General features: G+C 40.4%; 1 protein-coding gene across 4 annotated transcripts in view; it reads right to left on the bottom strand.

Moving 5' to 3' along the window:
* Positions 1–23,188, bottom strand: part of PDZRN3 (PDZ domain containing ring finger 3) — a 145,069-nt gene that overhangs the window by 27,987 nt on the left and 93,894 nt on the right. For 2 of the 4 annotated variants that reach the window (XM_009993092.2, XM_086618968.1), the window contains exon 1: positions 4,642–4,710. The exons of 1 other annotated variant lie outside the window; for it this stretch is intronic. In XM_009993092.2, coding sequence (XP_009991394.2) covers positions 4,642–4,710 — 69 coding nt within the window. Of the gene's footprint in view, positions 1–4,641; positions 4,711–14,736; positions 14,746–23,188 lie in introns of those variants that run through there. One more of the 4 variants, XM_086618969.1, reaches the window with a different exon arrangement.

Below are 23,188 nucleotides of genomic sequence, written 5' to 3'. Positions count from 1 at the left end.
GAGACTTCCTGCCACCTGCTTCATAGCATTAAACAGATGTATAAGTGTAAAGCATTACAAAACTCATCCTTTCAATCATTTATCACTTAAAAAAAACCCAAATAAATCTATGCTATGGTTAAGCATTTTATCTGCTCAATGTAAAGAAGAAAGGCATGGTAGATTCTAAGAAGATTAAGAAGCAGTAACGCATTTCATGTGCACAGTAGATCAAATTATCCTTTTATATCACAGGTGACCATTAGACATTTTGTTTATTTCATATTGCATCTTGTTTATGTTCCTTTAATGACTAAAATACGCCTCTAACATGCAATAAAGAGTATCTTCCAGAGAAATCCTAGCAGAGGCACTGCATTATTCATCGTCAAGTGAAGAGGAAAATTTCAATTGCCAGTTTCTGGTAAATGTCTAATTAAGAAAGGGGACTTCTGAGCCACAGACAGGCGCCACAATCGTTAAAGGGCAGTTTTCTGAAGATTATGAGTCTCCAGTCTGTCAAGCAGAGTTTTTCTGCAGCTGAACTAATTCAGCAGTAGAAAACCCTGTCTAGAACAAAGCCCATGGAATTAACATCTTGTTTAAGCAAACACATGCCTACTTTGAAGTAAGTGTGATAGGTTCACAACTGTTATTGAGGTCAAGTTTAATGGCAGTGAAGTGACAGAATATAACTTCAACACTATTCTTAATTTCAGCTGCAGCACAGGCTGTACATACAGAGTATTTGTAAGCCACACAGTGTATTTCAAACAGACCAGTTTACTAGAATGGGCATAACCAGTTTGGTCTTAACATGGAAAACTACTGAAATGTAAAACAACTAATTCTCTGGCTTCCCAATTAAATTTGAAGGTGTGAAAAGCATATGTACAGAAGCAATTATTTTTGTTTCCCAAATCTTACAGTTTTGATCAGAAGGTTTTTTTGAGCTCAATGTTTATTTTGGCAAGCTTCATTTTGGCCCTGATTTAGGGTAACGTCATTGCTCAGTAGGTTTAAGTCTAGTTAGATCGTTTCCTAGAATCAGGCTTTCTTAATGAGTGATTAGTCTGAAGTTTTGCAAGTCTAAACACATGAATGGAATTCTAACGGCAAAGGGAACTGTATCTGTGTTCAGCCCATGACAACTGGTTTGTGTGTGAGCTCTGCTGAAGGAATGGTCTGCTCACAAGTGACCCTGCTGAAAGTTGCCAGTGAAATGCAGTGTGGGTTCGTACCTCGTCGCTGCCATCCTCTCATTAGCACAGCAATTTGCATGCTGACCCTGGTGCTTACGGAGCCTTGGCCTCATGGTATCTTACCGAGTTTAAAGGACAAATCCAACTTGCTCACTATTGTTTTCACTAACGCTGTCAGTTTTGCTTGTCTCGGAGAGGTGCCAAGCCAAGAGCGTGTAACGGGACTTTCAAGTTACTAAAACACTGAAAGGTCATTACATCAACTGTTTATTTATACACGAACTTTAGTATTTCGGAAAGGTGCCAGCTCAACAATTGCGGAGGCACAAATCTTCTGACCTTGGATCATCTGAAGCCAGGGCAGTGGCAACATGAGCTTGTTTCCTGCCAGTGTTTCTTCCCTTATTCTGGAGGGACAGCCTGGAGGAAAGGGTTAGTCTCCATACTCACTTCTTGCATGATTTCTTAACTGGAAGTGCCAGTTTTGATGGGTTGTTTTTAGGATATCTTCCTATCATGAGAACATGGGCTTAGAGTGAAAGATTTCAAGCTGCCATGGTCCCCTTTGCATTTGTAACACAAAGCATTGATATGCAGAGCTACAATAGGCATTAATGACGAGGTGTCTTAATTTGGTTTTTATTATGTGATTAAAGGTACAATAAGGTATGTGTTCAACAAGAGGGAAGACCATTGTTCCGCATCATTAAGCTCACAGCAGCCCAAAAAGAAATTGTAGGCAATGTGCCAAAGCCCTTAATGAAGAGGATCTCTTTGAATTATCTATGGATGAGGAAGGGATAAAGCCTGAGCCCTGGCATATTTGATCCTCTTTGTGCTCTCTGTTATGAGGACTTACGGAGCCAGACGTACCGGACCTTCTGGAATTGTGATTTATTGAAGCATTAATTTCCCAGCCACACTAAAGCTCTCGGCCTAATAGAGAAAGTGCAGTTATGTACTATTATTAATTCTTGCAAGTGTTTTCTGAATTCCTACACCTCAGAGTCATGAACTTTTTAAAAAATAAGGCTAAGGGGATTTATTTGTAACAATGCTCAGTATTTCCTACATCTAAGTTAGGCAAATTTTGTCTAACTCGGACTTCGAAAAAGCTTCTTTTAGTTTTCTCAGAAATGGCAGTGTCATCTTATCACATGATATTAGCGTTACATGGATGATACAAAATAAAACCACTGTAAGAGGTATTTGTTACTACTACCATATTTTGAAACTTTTATATGCTGTTATTTTAAACAAAAATGATTATTCATCTCCCTCACCGTTAAATTTTAGATGAGTGCTCTTATGTGTAGGTTACATGAGGATGTGTTTTTGTAGTTATAGTGACATGTAATTATCTGGATGTACTCCCTAAGCAATAGAATTCCCTCCCACCTATCTTGTGAAGCAGAGAAATCAAAGTAGTACCCTGTTAAAATAATTTTGCAGGATAATTCATATTCTGGAATAATCAGGGATTATAGTCTTAAATAATTCAGGTTTTACTATGTTAGAAATCCCAGTTTTATAGGATTATGTGCACCTCTCACTTCTGTGGAAGCTTCAAGTATTCCAGCCATGTTTCCCCAAAGGACTTCCACGCTTAAAGTTAATCCCTGGTGCTGTGCTCCACGCGGTGCTGAAGCACTCTGCAGGTTGATCTCTAAATCCAAACTACTGCCAGAGATCCGCACCTGCAGGCAGTGCCGGAGAGTTCAGTCATCTCAGATATCAGTGGGACTGTTCCTGTGACTGATTTTAAGGGCGTGTATTTAAAGAATGTTGTCCTGCATCTGTTACGAGATGTCAGTGACTTGCAAAGATTCTCTGCCGCTTTCATTTCACAACAGAAAACATGCCCGCTTCCTAAATGATCCAAATATTCCTAATTTGTCGCTGTCTCTGTTTGTTCTGGTTGTTGCACTTCCGAATGGGATTCACTGATAGTCTTCAAACCCAGGCTGCGTGAAAACTTGGCGACCTTGGGGGACAAGTCGCTGTCACCACAGCCACGGCTTGATCTGAGCAGGGGATTCACACAAACACTACCTGGCACCAGCAGCGTCTGAAACTAGTTCTCAGTACAGAACAGCATCCGAGAAATCTGATTGCCTGTCTCAAATTCTTCCCACCATCACATGCACAGCAGCTTAGCAAGTGGAAGTGAGTTAGTATAAACAGAAATGACAGTAAACATGTCTTCCCATTTGCTCTCACAAGTTTTTTTTCTTCCACAAAGCATCAGCGTCCTTTGGGTGTGCGAGCAAGAATTAGATCCAAACTATGTGTTTAAAATTTAATCACTTCCCTGCTAGCATAACATACAAACCGCATATTTTATTCCCTTTGTTGCCAGCGGTGTCAGTCTCTGGGATCAGATGCAGGTGGTCAGGCAGCGCGGACCGCAGGATTCCTGTTCCTCCCCTGCACTGCTGAGCAATTCCCTCTGCCGGCGAGCGCGAACACGACACGCTGGGAAACGTCAACCGGCCGGGCTGGGGTCGTTGTCACTTACTCTAAACTGCCTTAGGAACAGCAGGGTGGTGAAGTACAGCTTGAGGGATCTGGGTAGTTTCTATTGGCCTGGGGTGTTTGTACAGACAACTGACTCCACGTTTTCAGAGGATAACCTTAAGCTTTCTGCCTGTGATTATTTCAGGAGGTCAGCAGAAGCACATCCTTAAACACCCGGCCATCACTTTGCATGGTACCCTCATGCTGTTTTGGTCCACATCGTACTTCAGATGGGACAGCATAAGACATTTTAGAGAGGGAGATAATATAGACAGAAAGAAAAACAAAAACGTAGGAAACAACATTTTTGTAATAGAAGTTAGTGTGTTATCACATTTTCACAAAACTTAGTGCATGCTGAATATGAATAATTTGACATATAAAGATCTGTAGAGTAGTAGTTTTGATCTGCTGTCAATTCTAACAGTCTGTTAGCTGGTATTTCTACACACGGAGCTGCAAAAACTACAACTACACATAAACTTATACTGGCAGAACAGGCACTTAAAGACCAGAGTGAGCACTGAATGCAAGCATTGCACAGAAAGAAGTGTCTGTATGTACTTGTAAACAGATACAAAACCTTCCTCGCATGTTTTTCCTGACTGTTCAAAGAGTGTGTGACCAAGCCATGATCCTTGTCAAGAAATTTTACCTACTACATACTGGAGAAATGAACAAGAGTCCTATTTTGTCATGTAAAGTTTTGTAAAAAGTTTGAGGTATGATAGCATGCATTTAAATATGTGATGTTCTGCAAGCGTGAGTGAGAAAGTGCATCAGACAAACATAATCATTATCATACACATATCAAATAAGGCAACCCCCCTTTCATTTCCACCTGTATCAGCAATTTTTTGGTATTCCATTTTCTCTGTTTCTAATAGTGGTCACAAGCCTACAAGAGAACATTTGCTTTTAGAAATTAAATCTAATTCTTTACCTGACAAACTTCATACAGTAACTTGTACTGTTCTTCTTGCTTCTGTAGAGTGCACAGACTGCATCCCATGTTTAAGTAAGTGGCAGAAATAACCTTCCTTATTCACCAGAGCAGCCACAGAAATCTCTGGTGCCAAGCATGCATGCAGATATCCTTGGAAAGCCCTGGGGGAGCCGGCCGGACCCGAACAGTTGGCAGTGGTGTGGCGCAGGGTGCTGCACAACAAGGGTGCCCTTCTCTTTGCTCGCCCTCCGTCCCTCCGTGCCCGGCAGCACACAGCACTCCCTCTGCCGTGCTGCTCCGGCTGCGGCACTGTGCTCCAGTGCACACGCTATATACTGCTGCTCATGCATATTAACCAGCTCTCATTGACTATTCATAGCAGGCAGTGATACAGAAGCTATAATTGCCAGCTATGACAGCTGAAATTTCTCTAATTAACAGGCAAGTGCTCCAGTAGCAGGCGTAATAAAAGACACTAACAATTTTGTAAACCGTTTTGTAGCAATTACAAATAAACATGACTACATTTTACTACGGTCCCTCAGGATAATTCCTAACATATTTAAGCAGGCTAGAAGTACAGTTTGAATGTGAGTCACAAGGAAAAGGAGTGTGATGGTACAAAACTCAGCAGTGGCTGTGGCAAAGCTGAATATGCTTCGCAGTGTTTATTTTCATCTTGTACTGCAGGGGCATCTGAGACCCTCAGTGTTATAGCAGGAGGTGACTAAACTATGCATTTATCAAACAACTCAGGCCATCTCTACCCCTGAAAGCCTATATGCAGCCTTAGGACCTGGCTACAAGGCAAGAGAGATATGTGAATGTACGTGGATTTAGGAAAAAAAAAAAAAAAGAGTGCCTTGGATTAATATTTCTAGATCAGCTTTGGATTAATATTTATACCAATTGAAAAATGGCCATCTATGCTACTGACTCTCATTGTATTTGAAGAGTGTAAATGACAGGTTTGTATAGTATTTGCTATATTAAAAATAGAAACTTTGCTAGATTATAAAAAGATATGCAATCAAATAAGTATAGCATTTATGACTATTAAGTATTTGAGACCAACACTGAACCTGTGCCACAGATGCAAAGGATAAAACAGCAGTGAACTGCCCAATGAACTAGAAAAGTACTCATAAATCATAAGCTTTATGGATGTTTTCCAGGCTGCGCGAAACACTACCTTGTGGTGCGAGTTTGGATTGAGCATACTTTTTCCAATTGTTTAAGCATTCAGGTGGTGTGCATTTTTATAACCCTCATTTAAATTCATTCTGCTGAAAGAAGAGAAGATGACAAAATAGCTAGGAACAAGACCAAGGGCGTAATTCCGATGTTGTGGTTATCTCACTGGTGTCTGACTATTGGCTTAGCACCTTTCTGTGGATGACAATGGAAACGTTGTGCAAGGATCATCTGCAGCTTTTATGCCCAAGCTCTGTACATCAGTATCTTGCTGTAGATATCTTGCAGGATGCCCAGCTATTGCTACAATTGTACCGACTCAACGTGCATTAAAACGAGCAGCTACTGAAATGCAATTCATGCTGTCTATATGTTTTAGTGTTAAACTTTAAGAAATAGAGACTGTGACAAGAAGGGGTTCCTTAACTCTGAGACTGTGTTTTGGTAGCAAAATTGACCTACCTACAGGAAAAAAAAGAAAGGAGACCTCTTCAGATCCCTGCCAAACATCTGAAAGCAGACAGGGACTCCACCCTTGCGTTGTGACTGTGACGCTTCCCTGGCAAGGTAGTAGAACTTGAAAGATTAGAGCAAGGCAGAGGTAGCCTGCATCTTGCTGCTGGCCCTCTGAGCTGAAGAAAGATTCAGGATATCCCTGGCTAGATACGCTTCTATTTAACTACATACTATGGGCTTTTCCAAAGTTGGTTGACAGCCAGAGGCTGTGGGTCTCAAACAACTGGAAAGATCTTGTGGAAGGAAACGAGTGTTCCCTAAAAGCAGAAAAGATGATGATGATAACTGAGTTAAGAAGAAAAAGGCTGTACTGAAATAGTAAAAAAAGTTTATGGCTTTGATTAGATATTTTTTGGTTATGTAATTTGATTAAGCAACTTAAGGCAAAACTTTAAAAAATGTTGCCTATGATTTTTTTTTTAATGCAATTAACTTTCTTCTTAAATGCTGTTTAAACATTGTAGTTCAGTTCAGGTGGCTGGGTTCAGTCAGGAATATTTTTAGAAATAGCATGCAGCTGGATCTGATGAGAAATAAAACAGAAACATGCAGGATATTCCATTTACAGTTCCAACGGAAATGCACCTCTGTTATTTTCATATAGTAACATGATAGACGACATGAGATAAGGTGTCAGCTGATTCAAAAAGATAATCCGTACATCAGGCCAGGAGAGGGAGTTCAGCAGAAGACTTGTTTTGAGGTAAGAATGGAACAATCCCATAAATGCGATGTTTCAGATTCTTTAGCTAACAAAGCTTAGGAAGTTGCTCAGCAGCAAACAGTGTGGCTCAACAGTGCAGCTGGCTTTGTTGCACTGTTGCTCTGGGAAATAAGCTGGCCTGGCAGTCAGGCCAGCGCTCATCTCAACGGAGATGTTTTCCATTTTTGAAATCTAGTTCATATTTCTCTATTCATCTTGTAGGCAGAAATAGTAGCGCTGCCTCAGGTTAATATAGGCTAATTTTTACAGTACTTTGACAAACTTTCAACGTTTGGGCTGCAAACTTGGGTTCTGGGCATTGCCCAAGGCTGATTTTTGCTTTTAATGGTACACTTCAGCCGAAGCGTTTCAGTCATTTCCAAGATTACACACAAAAAATACATTGTTTGCACGTTAAGAAATTCTGGATGTTTTCTTTGAGAAGATTTTAGTATCAACATAATTTGAAACAGAAATTTGAAGTTTGGCACTGGATGATTTTCAGGATGGTGTCCCTGACCACGGCAGAGGAGCTGGAACTAGATGGTCTTTAAGGTCCCCTCCAACCCAAACCATTCTATGGTTCTATGATTTGTGTGAAATCTGTGAAATCTGCTAAATTTGGTCAGCTTTTAGGGTTTTGCAGTTTGCATGTTTTGAGTAAAATGTTGCTACAAATTCTCAATTTAATTCTTACGAGATTTCAGCGAGGTTGGTTGGTGATGCTTGAAGGTCTGATGAAGCCCCAGCGCTGCAGTTGCATTTCCTAATTGCTCTTTGTGAGGTTTGAGGACCGACATCAAGAACAAAGAGATCTTCTCAGGGCTCCTCGCTGCAGGGCCAGACAGCCAGAACGAGCCACTTGAGCCGCCTGGGATGGGGTGGATGTTAATTGTGTGCTTACACTTGATTTCTAACATACGTGCGCAGGGAAGCCCAGCGTGTTACAGGAACCCTTGTCAACACGTGCTGTGCGTGGTGGAGGTCAACTGGCTTCCTTTGGTTTGTCCAGACAAGGCAGCTCGGTGCGGGATGTGTCATCTGCGTTACCAGTGTGTCATGCATGGTCTCACCAGTGTGCCAGATCATGAGCTGAACAAAATGTACATGTAGTGGGCGGCTTACATCATGTGTAGTGTGAATATTATGGTGGTCCCAGCTGAATCTGAGCAATCCAGACTCAATGGGAAGTCAGGAGCCAGCTGACTCGGAACAATAGCAAACAGCCTTTGGATACACACGGTGCCAGCAAGAGCTTTCACTAGCATTTATCTAGATTATCTGCTCCCTGACTGATTACATGTGACCAGGTCTGCAAAATCCCTTTTACCAAGATACCTGACTCCAGCTATCAGACGTTTGCTTTTGTGTCCAAAAGCTAATTCCCAAGGAACAGAAGGTGGAAAGCAGCCAGACTGCGTGGGCCACCACGAAGGGCAGGGTGCTGCTTTCGTCTCCGGGAAGCTGGGTGTCCCGGACAGACGGTGGGTGCCAGCAAGGAGGGAATTCTGCCAGAAACCACAGGCTGGTTTTGCTTTTCGTATTTGTCTTAGTTGCAACGTACAGCTTCTTAGCTCGTAACTACAAGCCTAGGATAAATTTTGCTACTTAAACGCTTGATTTATTTTACAATTAAGCCTGTCAGGTGTTGGCAGGTAAGGGGAATCCACAGGAGACCAACGTGCTGGAGGTGTCCTGCCTGTCTGCACGGGACGGTGAATCAGAATAAAGAGGGAAATAAAGCACTCATGAGGGACCTGCACCCTGGGGGCGAACATTATGAGGGAGCTCAAAGGCTAAAAAGCGTGCTCTGCCAGCTTTCCAGGGTACGGACTCGTGCTGCCAAGTGCTGGCTCTCAGACAGCAGTTCCCACCAGCAAGAATAAACTCACGCCCTTTGTGCGAGGAGCAGATGGCACATAGCTACCTCACAGATCGGGCAAACACCAAACCGCTGCACTTGGTTCTGGGGGTTCCTCACGTTTGAGCGGCTGACTGCCCCATTAGTGACGGCTTGGCACTGTTTGTTTTGTTTCTTTAAGTGCACGTTGGCTTTCCTACCATGTAGTAACTATTTAACGTTGTATTTCTGTACGTATACTTAGCAAGTTCTGTTTAAACAAATGATTCCTATTCAAGCAGTGTGACTGGGGAAATGTTTGCTTCATGTATCAATACTTTAATGACTTCTCTTGTTTTTACAAATGTTTAAGACTTGTGAGAAACAAAGGCTAGGAAAGAGAACAGCTGTGACTTTATAAATAATTCTCGCCATTCGTGTGTTATATAAACAGAAGTCAGGAAACTGTACAGATTCTGATTACATAGAGTGGTGTGAAAGAACACTCTTTGTGCCACGCAACTGTACTTTAAAGAAAGTATCTGGAATTTTTCAAAGCGTGTTAGGATGCTTTTTAATTATAGCCATTGGGTTATGTCTACTAAAGCTTGAGTGCCTTGCTGTTGAGAATGTGTTCAGATTGAGTTCTGTTTCCCTGTGTTTATTTGCAAATTTTCAAAACCACAGTTCACCGATAGCTGTGAAGTGTTGGATTCTTAATAATACGTTTAATTAGCGTGAACCTACTTTAAAAATACTCTTCTAAAAAGTCCTTTGTTGAATACGTGAAAGCAAACCAGGATTTTCTATGGCATTGTGCAGGCACTACAATTAAACACATACTCTAAACATAACAGCAAAAAGACCTCATCTCACTTTTTTTTTTTGCATATGGGCATAGCAATCTGCCTATGCATTGGAAGCTTCAAGACTGGAGCCAAAATATTTAAACTAAAACATACCACAAGAGAGGATGTGAAAGCAAATGTAAAACATTGGCTTTATTCCCATCAGTTAATGCTGAAGTCTTGAGATCCTTATTTGCTCCACTTAGCATCTCTGAAAGAGCTCCAATTCTCAGAAGTGACTTAAATGAAATGATACTTATTGTTAAACCACTGAAGGAACTGTTCCGTCCTCTAAGCTCCTTAAGGAGTCTGGTATCTCTTCAATTTATGCCACTTGAGAGAGGCAGTAACATTACAGGAATATTAGAGCAACATCACTGCAAGTGCTGTGAGGCCAGTAGATACGAGAATGCTACTGTGTTAATTCAGTCTTTCATGAAGCAGAAATGATGAGGTCAGAATAGGGCAAATAACTGTTTAATATGCCACTGAGACCTTCTGATGAGGAGAATTAGGATGCCAAGGGCTGACCTGTGGATTACAAAGCTCCTCCTCCCGTGGGCTGCCTCTGTGGGTGTGCATTACAGCAGTGCCCAGAGGTCTTGGTCTAGGATTAAGACAAAAGGCGATCCCTGAACCAGAGGGTGTAGGTGCTGGAGTGGCAGTGATGGCACGGAGATGGAGGCGGGTGAAACAGCTACTGAGGACAGAGAATGAACGGCTCAAAGAGGGAGTCAATACTCCACCTAATCATAAACCAGCTCCGAAATCACTGTCTGCCAGCTGCGATACTCCAAGCCTAGCAATGCCCCGGCGAGGGACCTGGAGGCAGACCACACTTTAAAGAGTTGTTCTTCAGCTCAAATCCCCAACGCACTGTGCTCGTCGTCCATTTTCCCGTTTGCAGTCAGCCACTACCAAGCACAAACCCAAAAGTACGGAAGACTGGCAAGGAAATGAGAAAATCTGATTATAGGCTGGATTTGTGCTCTAAAAGCTTTTCATGTTGGCTGAAACCTCAGCTTCCTCGCAGAAAAGCATCTTTGGTTTCCTGGTGTTGATACTGGAACAGCCAAGCTCGTCTTTGTAATTTTTTACGGGCTATTCAACTAGATAGTTTCTATTTAAGAAGAATGACAAATTTAAGCCTGTATAAATTGTCAGTTTTTACATGGTAGAAGTGCTGTGGTTATTGTTAGCAGTTACAAGAACATAAAATAGAGAATTAAGAATATTTAAAGGAAGAAAGTGGACAATGAGAGTGTAGAAGTGTGGAGTCAAACATTAGTTATAGACTTGTGTTTATAAGGTTCTCATGCTCTCAAATCTAAAATTACTTACAGCACATCTATCCCCATTTTGATTTTGCTGTGAGATATCACTTCACAGGGATAGCACTGGTAAGCACAGACTGCTATGCAGGATGATTCATTTTAAAATAAAAATGTTTTCTGTACAAGCAATAATACACTTTTAATAATCTTAGAGCAAGCAAAATGATTGAGTGTACTTGAATGCTGCATAAAAACTATTGACATAATACTTAATCTTGAAAACTGATAGACACGTGCCCAAAAGCTAATAAAGTTCATTCTAATACAAATGAGCAAGTAAAATAGTATATCATATTCTGTGATAGCTTTGGATCCCGGTCATATAACTGTAGCCTAGGGACAAAGAAAATTGAAGTGATTTAGAAAGGTACCCAGTAGGATATATCTGATATTAGGCCGTTTGCTGAAGCAAAACAGTAATGTCAGAAAGATACAAAGGTGTAAAATCCATTTGACTGTGTCCAAGTGCTTCTACTCTTTGACCTTAATGTCTCCAGATGAACTCCCCTTAGGGTCAGCTGAATAATGCTTAATAATATATGGCCAGAAACTGCCAAGACCTGCTAAGGATCACAGTCTTCACTTCTGTATTTTAACTACTTGTTCATATTAAAAATTTTAAGCCATTTCTATTTGAAAAGATACTAACTTTTCTCAGTTTTTACTGCTCCACACTTAATTTGCAACAGAGCAAAACAGGATTGTCATCTATGGTTCATTAGGTTTTATATTAGCCATCTGATGAAAAGGAGATGTGTGAATATTAAGTGTTAATGGTAAATGGCAGTCAAAATGAAAAAAGTTGTTTATATGTTTGCCTTTGTGTTCATTTCTAGGTTCAGTGGACAATGAGGAATGTGATTGCTAATTTGCAGCTCGAGCTCCTATGCAGAAAAGACCCAGAAGACAAGCAGACCTGGAATGAAACGGGATTTAAAGCTTTTAGGAACAAAGGAAATGTAAGTGTTTCTTTCCGTCTTTACAGTTGGGAAAGATGCATTTCCACTGCAGGAGACTGGCATTAGCTCCAGAATGGGTCTGTGTGATTAATTCCAGGGTGGGTACACAGAGGGGCCAGCAGCAATCACAGGACTCTGCTGGGTACTGCACACGTGGAGCAGCCGTGGTCACTGCTTCAGCAAAACCACATTCAAAATAGATCAGATGTTTGGGGTAGGAGAAGAGAGTAACAGAGGCACATGGGGGCTCCACTGGTTTGTGATCGCAGGGACTGGTGATGCTGGTGCTGCAAGCTTCACCTGTGCTTTCCCAGGTGAAACTATGGAAGAAGACAGGTGGCTAAGGTCCTATTGAGTGCTCTAGTGCAGTGTTCTCTATTGTTCAGTGCATGAAATACACCAAAAATGTAGCGCTATATTTGGGTTCTATTTATCCTCTTTACAATATAATCTCACCACCCTATGAAATTGCAGTGATGATGGTTCATTCCTTGTTTCATTACGAGATCAATACTATTGCAATAACGTTGATTTGGTAAAAGACACTCCAAGTCGTTAATCTCTTCTCTGATGCAAGGAAGACACTTTTCATGCCTAACTCGATTCACCTTGAACAAGGCATTCTAGTTCGACGAGTAAAGTCTGCTGTTGGAGGGCACACAACTCCCACCTTTGTTCCTTCTACAGGTAACGTTACCTAGCTTTATCTTCAGTGGCAATGGAAGCAATTTCCACCTGTTATTAGTGCTGTATTTCTGTGAAGCTCTGTGAATCAATAGGAGGTTACGTGTTTGCCTTAATGAAAAAAATAAATTACCCACATAGTTTATTGTGTTGGTTAACTGTATAGAGTTAGTACATACTTCCTCTGAAGTTTCTTCCCTCAAAATACATATTCTGATAACCAGTATTGATTAAGTAGCATTGAAATGAATACACAAATCTAATTGTTTGATAAAAGTGAAAGTACACAGGCGGTCAGACACAGTGACGAATACCAATAATAACCCAGAAATGGCCGCTCCTACTGGAAGACACGTTTACCCACTAATCTTGTCGTTTCCACTGAAGCCCCAGAGCTGCAGGCTTTCCGCCATGGAAAACCTGCACTCCAGTTTTCCTGCAGACTCTCCTGTTGGCAGAGTGGCAAGCCTGCTGAGAGAGTAAGATGCGCATTTGTTTCTCTGCATTTCTCTGCAGAAGTAGACCAGTGTCATTGACAAGAATTTTACAGACAGAATGTAAGTTAGAAGACAAATATTAAGTAATGAGATTATCTAGTAATACATAAAATAAGTGCTTGTGGTTCTTCCAAAGTCTTATTACGAATTTTGTCCTGATGGCTAACTGCAGTACGACACTGGGATGCAAAACTTGAAAGTTTTAATGATTTATGGTACAACTGCAGCTTTGGAGGTTATTTTTTTTTCATTTTCATGCTTTGAGTTGTGGCTTGTCTATTCTGGGGCATCAGGTGTAGTTGAGAAATAAGTAAATGTTTCAATGAAATTTATTATCCACTCTCCATCTTTGTTATCCTTTGTTGTTCCCCCTAATGAGAGGGCTTCTGCATGTTATCATGCTTTCTGTTCACATTATTTTTATCTGTTCTGTGATGATGATAGAAAACTCATGCTTTTTTTAGGAGGGTACAATGCAATGAATGTACTGGATTGCACGTACATGTCTAGAGGCACAATCAGTTCATGGCTGGGGGGATGAGATTCTAGGTTTCTGAGAAATACGCCTATGAAAGCATTAAATAACTCACAAATAAAGCACAGAGGATGCGGGTGCCTACCTAAAATACTAGATTGGTTGCCATTATGATGATCAACACAATTTCCTGTGCTACTTAAAATCTTTTTCTGTTTATTGGCTGTAGTTACAAGGTTATAAACTACACCAAGCATGTATTCCTAAGTCTTTGAAATTCCAAGTTTCTGCATGCTTTCTTTGAGTTTCATGTTCTTAGCAGAGGAGAGAAATCACAATAATTACAGCTTAAAATATTCTCATTTCATGGTGTGGCTAACAAGTGAAACTACAAGTAATGATGTAATCTAACATGTCAAAAAAGAAAATGAAAAGAGGAGACAGAAGGCAGGACGGAGCCAAGGGATGCGATGTGCCATGTCATCTTCTAATTAACTAACTGATCCTTTAAACTGTCAAAATCAGCAAGGAACTCCATGGCCCAGTGTCTTATTAATATTCATACTAGGCCACTAAAAGCTACGATTCCAGTCCCAGTGGTTATAGTTAAACATTAAAAAAAAAAAAAAAGGCAGGCTAGCCAGGGCTGCAACAACTTCACATTCATAAGGAAATGAAGGCAGGCCACCCTGCTTCCTCCAAACCTCTGCTGGGGAAATTCTCCGAGGATGCATATTGATTTCTGAATTATTATGGGGGTTGTATATTGAAAAAACAATTACTTTTCTTCTTGCTATGAGCTGCCACATTGTTAATCACGTTGAGCTCCATGTTGTCAAACAAAAGAAAGATGCGTGTAACGTTTTGTAATACGAGCCCATTTTTAATTTTGCGCACACCAAACGAATGTGCAGTTAATAAAACCCTGTCGTTTAGAGGAATGGGTGAATTCATTTTGCCTTGTAGGATGCAGTTCGGGATTGTTTTTGCAGAAATCTGGGGCCCACAAGAAAAATAATCTTCCATAATCTTCTTATAATACAATTACTCTCTTACATATCAGTCTGCCAGTTTTTTCCCACTCCCACTAAGCAGGGTTTCCTGAGCCTTGAAGTCTAAGGGAGCAGCTGACATTTGGTTTCTCCATTCATTTTCTGTGTAATTCTTCATGGCAGGAAACTGCTTTTTAAAAAAATAGGTCCTCTCTCCTCTGTATTATACGTACTATTTTGGGGCCATGGTCTGTACAGGTCTGCCATGGACAGGGATGTGCCTGTGTGCTGTAGAAGATGGGGATAAGGACGCAATTCAGCACCTTCTGAAGTCAAAGGCAGTTTTCACACCGTCCTTGTATAAGTAATTTCAAGCATTATTTTGAGGGCAGTTAATCCCATTTTACACTTGCCGTTTTTATATGTGCACGACATAGTGGAAAGCAATATATTATGCAGCACTTCATAGCAGTACGATCAGTAAAGGAGTAGCTAAGCCATAAATCATGTGCTATACCTCTCAATGAAAAAATAATTAAATAGTTTGAATCTCATTAATTGATATCCCTTATTTAATTGACATACTAAAGGAAAAGTACCTTGGGTTACTACCCTACTCCTTCTGTCCCCGTAACCCTGTCCTTCACTGGTTTCCTTTGATAGGACTTTTTAACAATTTCACACAGCACCCAGAGGCAATAAAACTTCCTTATCAACAGCCTGCTCGCACAGCCCCGGGTAGGTCCTTGTCCCCTGGGAACAGGCAGGTGAGGAGTGGGTGATGCTGGGAGCTACCACGGCTCTCCCACATCCCTCACCAGCCACCACGGCCATCCCAGCAGACCGACTTTGGGTCTCACCACAAAGTCTTCTCAAGCCTAAGTCACAGCTGGCCAGTTTTTGGTAACTTAACACACAGCCCCTGGGGCTTTTCATCAGCTGTAGAGCCCGGCCAGGCCCCTGGGTCCTGGACAAGGTTCCCAAGGTTCTCCCGGGACCTCAGAAGTGGTGGTGTGGAGCTTATGTCCTCTTCCACGAGGACAGGCCTGAACACACAAATGCTGTGTCTAAGATGTGCATAAAAATGTACACACTACGTGGGTGCCTATGGAGATCTGACACTCGTAGGGGAAGCCTCTCAGTGCTTTCTCACCAGAAAAAAAACGAACCTGCAAGCAAAGATATTAACCCAAATATTCAATGTCGCGTATTTTATTCTGTTGTTTAAGCTCTATTATGGATAAAAGACAGGCTCAATAAATAAAAAAAAAAAAAAAAAAAAATACTCTAAACTGTCTATCAGCTAGGTTAACATCAGGCACTGAACTGCCAGACCACAAATCTTGAATATGTTGATGCTAAATGTCTACTAGGAGCATATGTTATGGATCAAAGAACACACTGATTAATCCAGCAGAGACAAAAGTCTGTCACTTTGGTCATGGTGGCATGATACCACAGAAGACAGTACTAAGGATGCAAATGAATAGAAAACAAATGCCAATGGAAAAAAATAGCTATAAATAAAGGTTACAATCTAAAATATAGTTTTATTAGCTCAAATACTTCCACCCCTGGGTGCAGTTTTTTAATGTGTTGCCTTTTTTAAAAAAAAAAATCATTAGATTCTCAAGATTTTTTTTGGATATTAATATGTATCTGTTTCCCTGCTACCATTTATATTAAATCTATTCAAGCAGTCATATTTTTTATTGTGAAAGCTGTCCGTGTGAACTCTTTGTGTACGCTCGTATATCATTAAGAAACAAGAATGTGGAGTCACAGCAATGCTGTATTCAGAGCTAGATTTGTTTTCTCCAGTACTTTGCTGGCTTATTTTGCATTTCTCTCAAGCATTTAAGTAGTGTAGTACCTTGTTCATGTGCAGTTTTACAGCAATTCTTCATCTTAGAGTGTTAAAGTAGAACACATTCTACTTGAAATCCCTTTAAAAGAGAAGAAGACAACTTCACCTTTTGTAGCATTTTCCAGTATTTTTCTATACAGTTTCATAGGTGTGGTCATGAACACTTCCCTCTATCTAGTATGTCTTAATGCATGTTTCAGAAAACCCTTCCCATGATTTACATAGGAATATTTATGTTTCAAACATTTTCCATTTAGTTTCAACGTTTACTTGAAAGCATTTCAAACATTTTCTATCTCTGCACTTAGGTTTTATTCCTTACTGTAACATTAATTTAATTTTGCTTTGAATTAGGGAAAAAACCCTCAAACTTTGGATAATGAGACTTTCCTAATTTCAAGCTTTAATACTGGAAGTATTTCTTGTGCAGGAGGTTGCAGGGCCAATAGTCTTTGGGGTCCTCTGCTTGTAAACTAGGGGATTTGTACACAGATTACATTCCGAGGCATCTGAATCTTTAGAGAGAATGGGATTCCCAGCACTCCTCTTTTGAGCTTCCAGAAGAGTCTCTGATTAAGCTCTGCTGAAAGGCTCCCAGTTCTGCTTGTCATTCAGTAGTGTTTTAATGTGTCCCCTACATTTAGAAAAGGTAGCTGCCTTCATCGCAATAATATCCTGTTGATGCACGCATGTATAGTTGCTAACTTAATGTATAATTTATGAATTAGCTTTTTCACAAGTAGTCCGTGAGTGGGTATATTAACTATACATGTTTTGTAAATTTTCTGTCTCGTTTTGGCAAAGGATAAGTTATCAGCAATCTCAGAGGAGAGATATATGTGTGTGAGTGTGTGTGCATATTTTATGTTGGTAATATGTATTTATAGCGTGATATCTAGCAAGCATGTCAGAAAATACATGCACCTACACTTTTACCCGATTTTATTGCAAAATGATACTGTGGGTTTTCTGAAAGAACAAACGTTGCTGTATTTGGTAGATTCTTTTAACAAGTCACTGCTCAGTTGTATTTGTCCTCAGCTTGTTCTTCTGCATAATTTAAAAGACAGCTGTCATAGCTCCACGCTATCCTGTCTAAAATCTGACATTTGTACAGTGTTGAATAAACCCCATACTGTGCTCAGTTCTCTAAACATGAGCCTTCCCCTTCCCCTCCCCAGCAGCTGTGGCTGGGGATATCCGTGCAGGGCAGTGGGGTGCAGAACCGTGAAACTGGGGCTTCAACCAAACACGGTGGTGCTTTGGGAAAGGGTCAGAAAGAAAAGGTTGGATGAGACTGGACAGTTGTTTGCAGTGCTGGCTCTACAGTGGTTCTGTCTGCCAGGGACACCAGGCAGGGGGTGTGGGTGGCGAATGGCCGTGCCATAGCTGGGCTGCTCAGGCAGCTCCCTCTTACCCGAAGCTCACCCTGGGAAGGGGGATGTGGCTAATCCACAGCCTGAAAATGGTTTAGAGGAACAGCACTGAGCTTGAATGGAACAAAATGATGGAAAAACAACAGCGACAACTCATCAAATCATGTTACACTGGCAGAATGACCGGGAGTTTCTTCAGAAAGAGTTAAAGTTAATTGCATGGTCAGGACCATGAGATCAGGATCCCGGGACTCAGGATCTGATTTATGCACTGCAAATGTGTATATCCTTTGGAGAAAAGGCCATTTCCTGTTTAAAAATTTAAAAATACTTGATTAAACTCTGTGGTTACCAAACCAAACACATTACACTATTTAGTCCATTAAAACTCCCAAAGCCTGTTATTTATCGTACAGTGATGGATTGATTGGATTCAATCTTTCCTCCTTCTGAAGTTGTTTTCATTTCCTGCAGCAGCAACACACCAGCAGACACTGTTCACTGGCCACTGCTGGAGCTGATTATAAAAATCTATTGTCACTTGGACAATATTTATGTAAAAACAGCTACATTTTATGAACCCTTATTATTATTATTGTAATAAAACCCATATGAAAGCTGGAGCTGGATGACAATAAGGACACCTGAGCAAGCACAACTGAAAAATTCTTATCTTTTATAGTTAAATTAAGTCAATGTCATAAGCTCTGATACATTCAAATGTTTGCTGCACTACACTACTTTATGGAAAGCACTTCTTAGCTAAAGCTAAACACAGAGCAAGCATGTTTCTTAATGGGGAAAAAAAAAAAGAAAGTGGATCTTGACCTTTAATATAATTGTCCAATAATAGTTTGTTATTTACCAAGTGACAAAGGTAAATACTATTATTAGACTAACTTTCCCTGCTGGGGCTATAAACACACAGGGGCAATGATGCAGACAGGCCCTTTCTCTCTCACACCTACTCGTGGACATTGTGTGCAGCTGGGGCTCTCTTAGATGTGGTAGTCAGACTACTTAAAGGAATTTATGAAACAGAAACTCTCACTAAGTTGGAGAACAGCACAAACATTACGACGTTAGTGTTGTAGGTAATGAATTTCCATAAAGATCAAGTTCAGAAGTCTTTTTCTGTGGAGTTTCTCAGTCAGTGCTAATTCCATGTTTTAGGTCTCTGTTTATCCTTAGATTGGTGAACATATACAAGCTTCTTAAGGCTGTTTTCCAGGTGTGTGCTTCTAAACAATTTTCCTTTCCCCCTGCCACTTACATGTTTGAAAATGCAAAGCTGTAAGGTGCTAAGCCACAGTATTAATCGACTTTCAAAATAATGGAGTAATTTTTAAAAAGCAACATGTATTCTTGAAAACCTGTAATACACACAGTACAGCTCACTTCTACTGTAGGTGATTTTATACTGAGAAGTGAAACTGTTTTCATTTAAAGAGTTCTTATTGAGAACTCTTTTCCTCTTATCGCCTTGTGTATAAAATCTGTTGGGAAGTTTCTCTAACAAATTTGGGAGAAACGGTGACAGAGAGTTACTGACTTTTTAATTCATGGAACAGTAAGTTTGGTGCTTTTTCCTCTCTCTTAAGCACAGACATCTACCTAAACCTCAGGATTTGCATTAGTGGTTTTTCACTTAAATGTGGTGATTCAGTAGGCAGAATTGAAGAAATGGCTTCTGAGTTCTTCTGCAGAATCTGGATTTGTCAGTTTTTAGTTCAGACATCGAGAACAGTTCTAAAGAAAAGGAAGACTTTCTGTTCTTCCAACAAACACATCACCTGAGTGGTGGGGAGCAAGCGTTGCTATTATAAAATATAATGTAGCCAGAAACTTCCAAAGGGTGTCCTGCTGGGATTTTTAAATGCCTAACATAAATTTAATTCAAAATGATGCCTCAATGGAAATGGGATTATCATCTCTGTTGAAATATCTTCATGAATCTAAAAACCCTTTGACTCATCAGTCAGATATAGTTAATGTTACATCTTTAAGTTCTTCAGTAAGTAATTTTTAAGATAAGTCTATTTGATTGTGTGGCTTTTAAAAATGACCATTCAGTAAAGAAAGCGTATCAGCAGGAAGAGATTGTGTGAATTTTTTCCTACTATTGTGGATATAGCCTTTTGGTTGCTCTGGTAATTACTTGGATCAGACTACAGGACTTGTATGATTAGCCTGCAAACTTTGCTCCTACCTGGAAAAGAAAGGATTAATCTTTTCAACTGTCACAGCACACAGCCAGCACTGTACTCTTGGCCAGAGTGGTAATTTCTTAAGTCGTGTGCTTAGGGTTAAAATCTTGCTCTTGAGTTGTAATATGTGACTAGGATTTAAGTATCTGTTTGTGTGATTAAGAGTAATTCTGAGCAATTAAAGAAAACAGTTCATTCGTGGCAGGTGGCAGAAAGCTAAAGAAGATAATTACTCTTTTTAGCCATCTGTGTTAACTGCCATTAGCAGAATTAAACTGAGATTCACCACTTTGAAATTTGAGGCAAAGTTCCTTTCCCTCAACTACATAATATAACATTGTCTGAAGTCTAATTACAAAAAAAGTCATTTCACCCTGCTTGCCATGAGGTGCCTAATTGTTAATTTTATTAAAAGTGTTGGCATTTCAAGATATGATGAATTGAACAACTGCTTGTACTAAATGTCTTTGAATTTCATATTGGTTCTCAAAAAACTGTTCAACTTTGAGCGAAAAGTTTATCCTATGAAGTCCCGGTCTACACCGTCAGCAACTGCAGAAATGAACTTCTACTGAAAAGAAGAAACATTTCTACCCCTTCCATTAAGTGTCCCACTCTGAAATAACCCAGTACCCCTCCCCTGGTCTGCTGGCAATCGGAGTGCTTGCACTGCTGCTTGTAACCTTGTTAAATGGTCAGGAATCCCATTGCTGTTGTGGCACCTCTGCTGCAGAAAGGCTATGAGGATTTACGGAAGTATTTGTTGAGACATGGAAAACGCACAACATCAAAGCAAAAAAGTGAGCATGGGAAATCTGTCCTCACACCGTCAGCAGCTGGAGGAATGAACGCACGGCGTAGGTATTCCTGCCTCTTGAAACCACTAGGAGCCTGCTAGGGAGCACCAAACAGTTCTTTTATCTCCCCAGCTGTAGAAAGAGAATATAGCACCAAGCAGATACAGACGGATGCAAATGAAAAATACGATTCTGGCAAAGCAGTCAGGTCTGAACTTCTAGCATTTTTTCCCATTTCTCTATTTTCTGGAAATTATAAGGAGGCTGGATTTCATGAATACAGTACCTGGCTCATATGCTCCCTTCTGGTATTTATCAGTTGCATCAACTCTGTACTTTTAACTCTGGATATTAGGATTCTGGTAAAATTAATGTCTCGTGCTGTAACCACAGAGACCTACCTGCTGTATTAGCTGGACAAAGGATTACTCTGGAACCATTGCAAAATTTACTGAATACTAATGATACTTCTGAGTACTGAAGTACTTGGGCTTGTTTTTTTTTTCATGGTAAACATTATGAGTAATCACCAGTAGGAGTTTTCATGTCCACAGGATGATCCCAGCTCATTACTGAATCTTTCTTACTGATTAATACCAACTATATTTCATTTAAAAATGACTGGATTATATTCAGGTAATTATATTAGACTTTAATGACTGTAATGACCAATTATAAATTTGGGAATATATTATGGTTCCTCTTTTATGGGAAATAGTTCACCACTGTGTTTTTCAAAACCTGAATCTATATTTAGTGGTGGTTCCTTGTGTAATTCCATGCTATAATTATCCTTTAGCAAGGAGAGAAATAGGACACCTCCAAGAATACTGTACAACAGGTCCAGTTTCAGAAGGCACCATTCTGTAAAGGTAGAACAGAACAGTGAACTGAGACAGTCTTGAAATAAGGCAAAATTTCAGTGTGATCTTCAGCTGATCTAACAGACATATTACGAATGAAGGACTGAGGATGGGGTCCCCAAAATCTTAGTTCTTACACCAGCAGTGTTGTTTGTGTGATGGGCTTTCTGATGACAGCATGGGCTGCTGCTCCTGGAGCCGCGGCTCCGACTTTGTCAGAGGTTTTGCCCTTTTCCTTTTTCAGCAGACTCAGTACAAAGAGACAGTTCTGGGTGATTTGTGAATATGTAGTCTGTGCTGGGAAACTTGGACTAACAAAAGCTGCTTTCTGTTGCCAAGAAATACGAAATTTATCTTAGCATAGTATTTGAACCGGGTGGTAACAGGTGAGGGAAACATACTCAGTTAGCAGAAGTGCAAGACTTTGTGCTGTCAGGGACTTAGTTCATCTCTTAGATCCCACTTCTGTAGAGAAACAGTGGGCCTTACTGAGGTTTTTTAGACTTCAGATTTGTGCAGTATGAGGTGGAGACACTATGGACTCTAATGGAAACTGGCTGTGCAGGTAGGATTTCTGTTCATTTTTGCCATTACTGGTGGGGAAGCAATTGCAGAGTAGGTCTGCAGAAATAAAGGACTTAAAGTGTCAGCTGAGCTCTTTTCTCAAGATGGAAATCTGGAGGTTTAGTTCCCTCACCTTCATTTCTGTGTCTTGTGAGTGACTTTCACAAGTAAATGGCACATTCTGTGTTTTCTGCAGAGCAGAAGTCAAGCAACTTCACCGTTAGTCTGTAAGGACAGGGTTCATTTGTGGAAATGCAGATACAGGCACCCGGTGTCATCTAAGGTGGCTTAAGACATCCACACACCTGGGCAGACAGGATGCAGGACTTAGGAGGACCTGCAGGCCCCTGAAGCGGTATCTGGAGGCCAGTCCAGATACTCCACAGTGCCTAAAATGACAGTAAACTCGCATGTCGAGGCAGCAAAATCCCAGTTTAGGCATTGTATGAATGCTATTGCCAAGCTGATCAGGCAGCTGGAACAAGCTGAGCTGTAGCTACATCCAGATGAACTAAATACACATTTACATAGATTAGATGTGATTCTGTATAAAGTTTCTCACTATGTTTATTGTGCTTTGGTCCATAAGTCATTGCAGGGTTACTTTAGCTAGTGAGATGTCTTTGTTTGAAATAAAGAAAATATTTGCTGTGGAGGAAATATAAATAATTCTAATGAATAGCTTTATGTTAAATATACAGGACAGTTAGTCAGATCTCCTCTATGAACCAGAAATCCTGGAAGTGATGTTGCTAAGCTTGCTTTGCTGTGTAGCTGTGTGTCCTCCTAGATACTTCTTGCTTCATTATTCCCTTTCTGAGCTGTGTT

This window comes from Tauraco erythrolophus, chromosome 12 (genome assembly GCF_009769465.1).
Source record: "Tauraco erythrolophus isolate bTauEry1 chromosome 12, bTauEry1.pri, whole genome shotgun sequence".
NCBI classification, from domain to species: Eukaryota; Metazoa; Chordata; class Aves; order Musophagiformes; family Musophagidae; genus Tauraco; species Tauraco erythrolophus.
The sequence above is the reverse complement of the archived record's forward strand: the minus strand, read 5'-3'. Positions and strand labels throughout refer to the sequence as shown.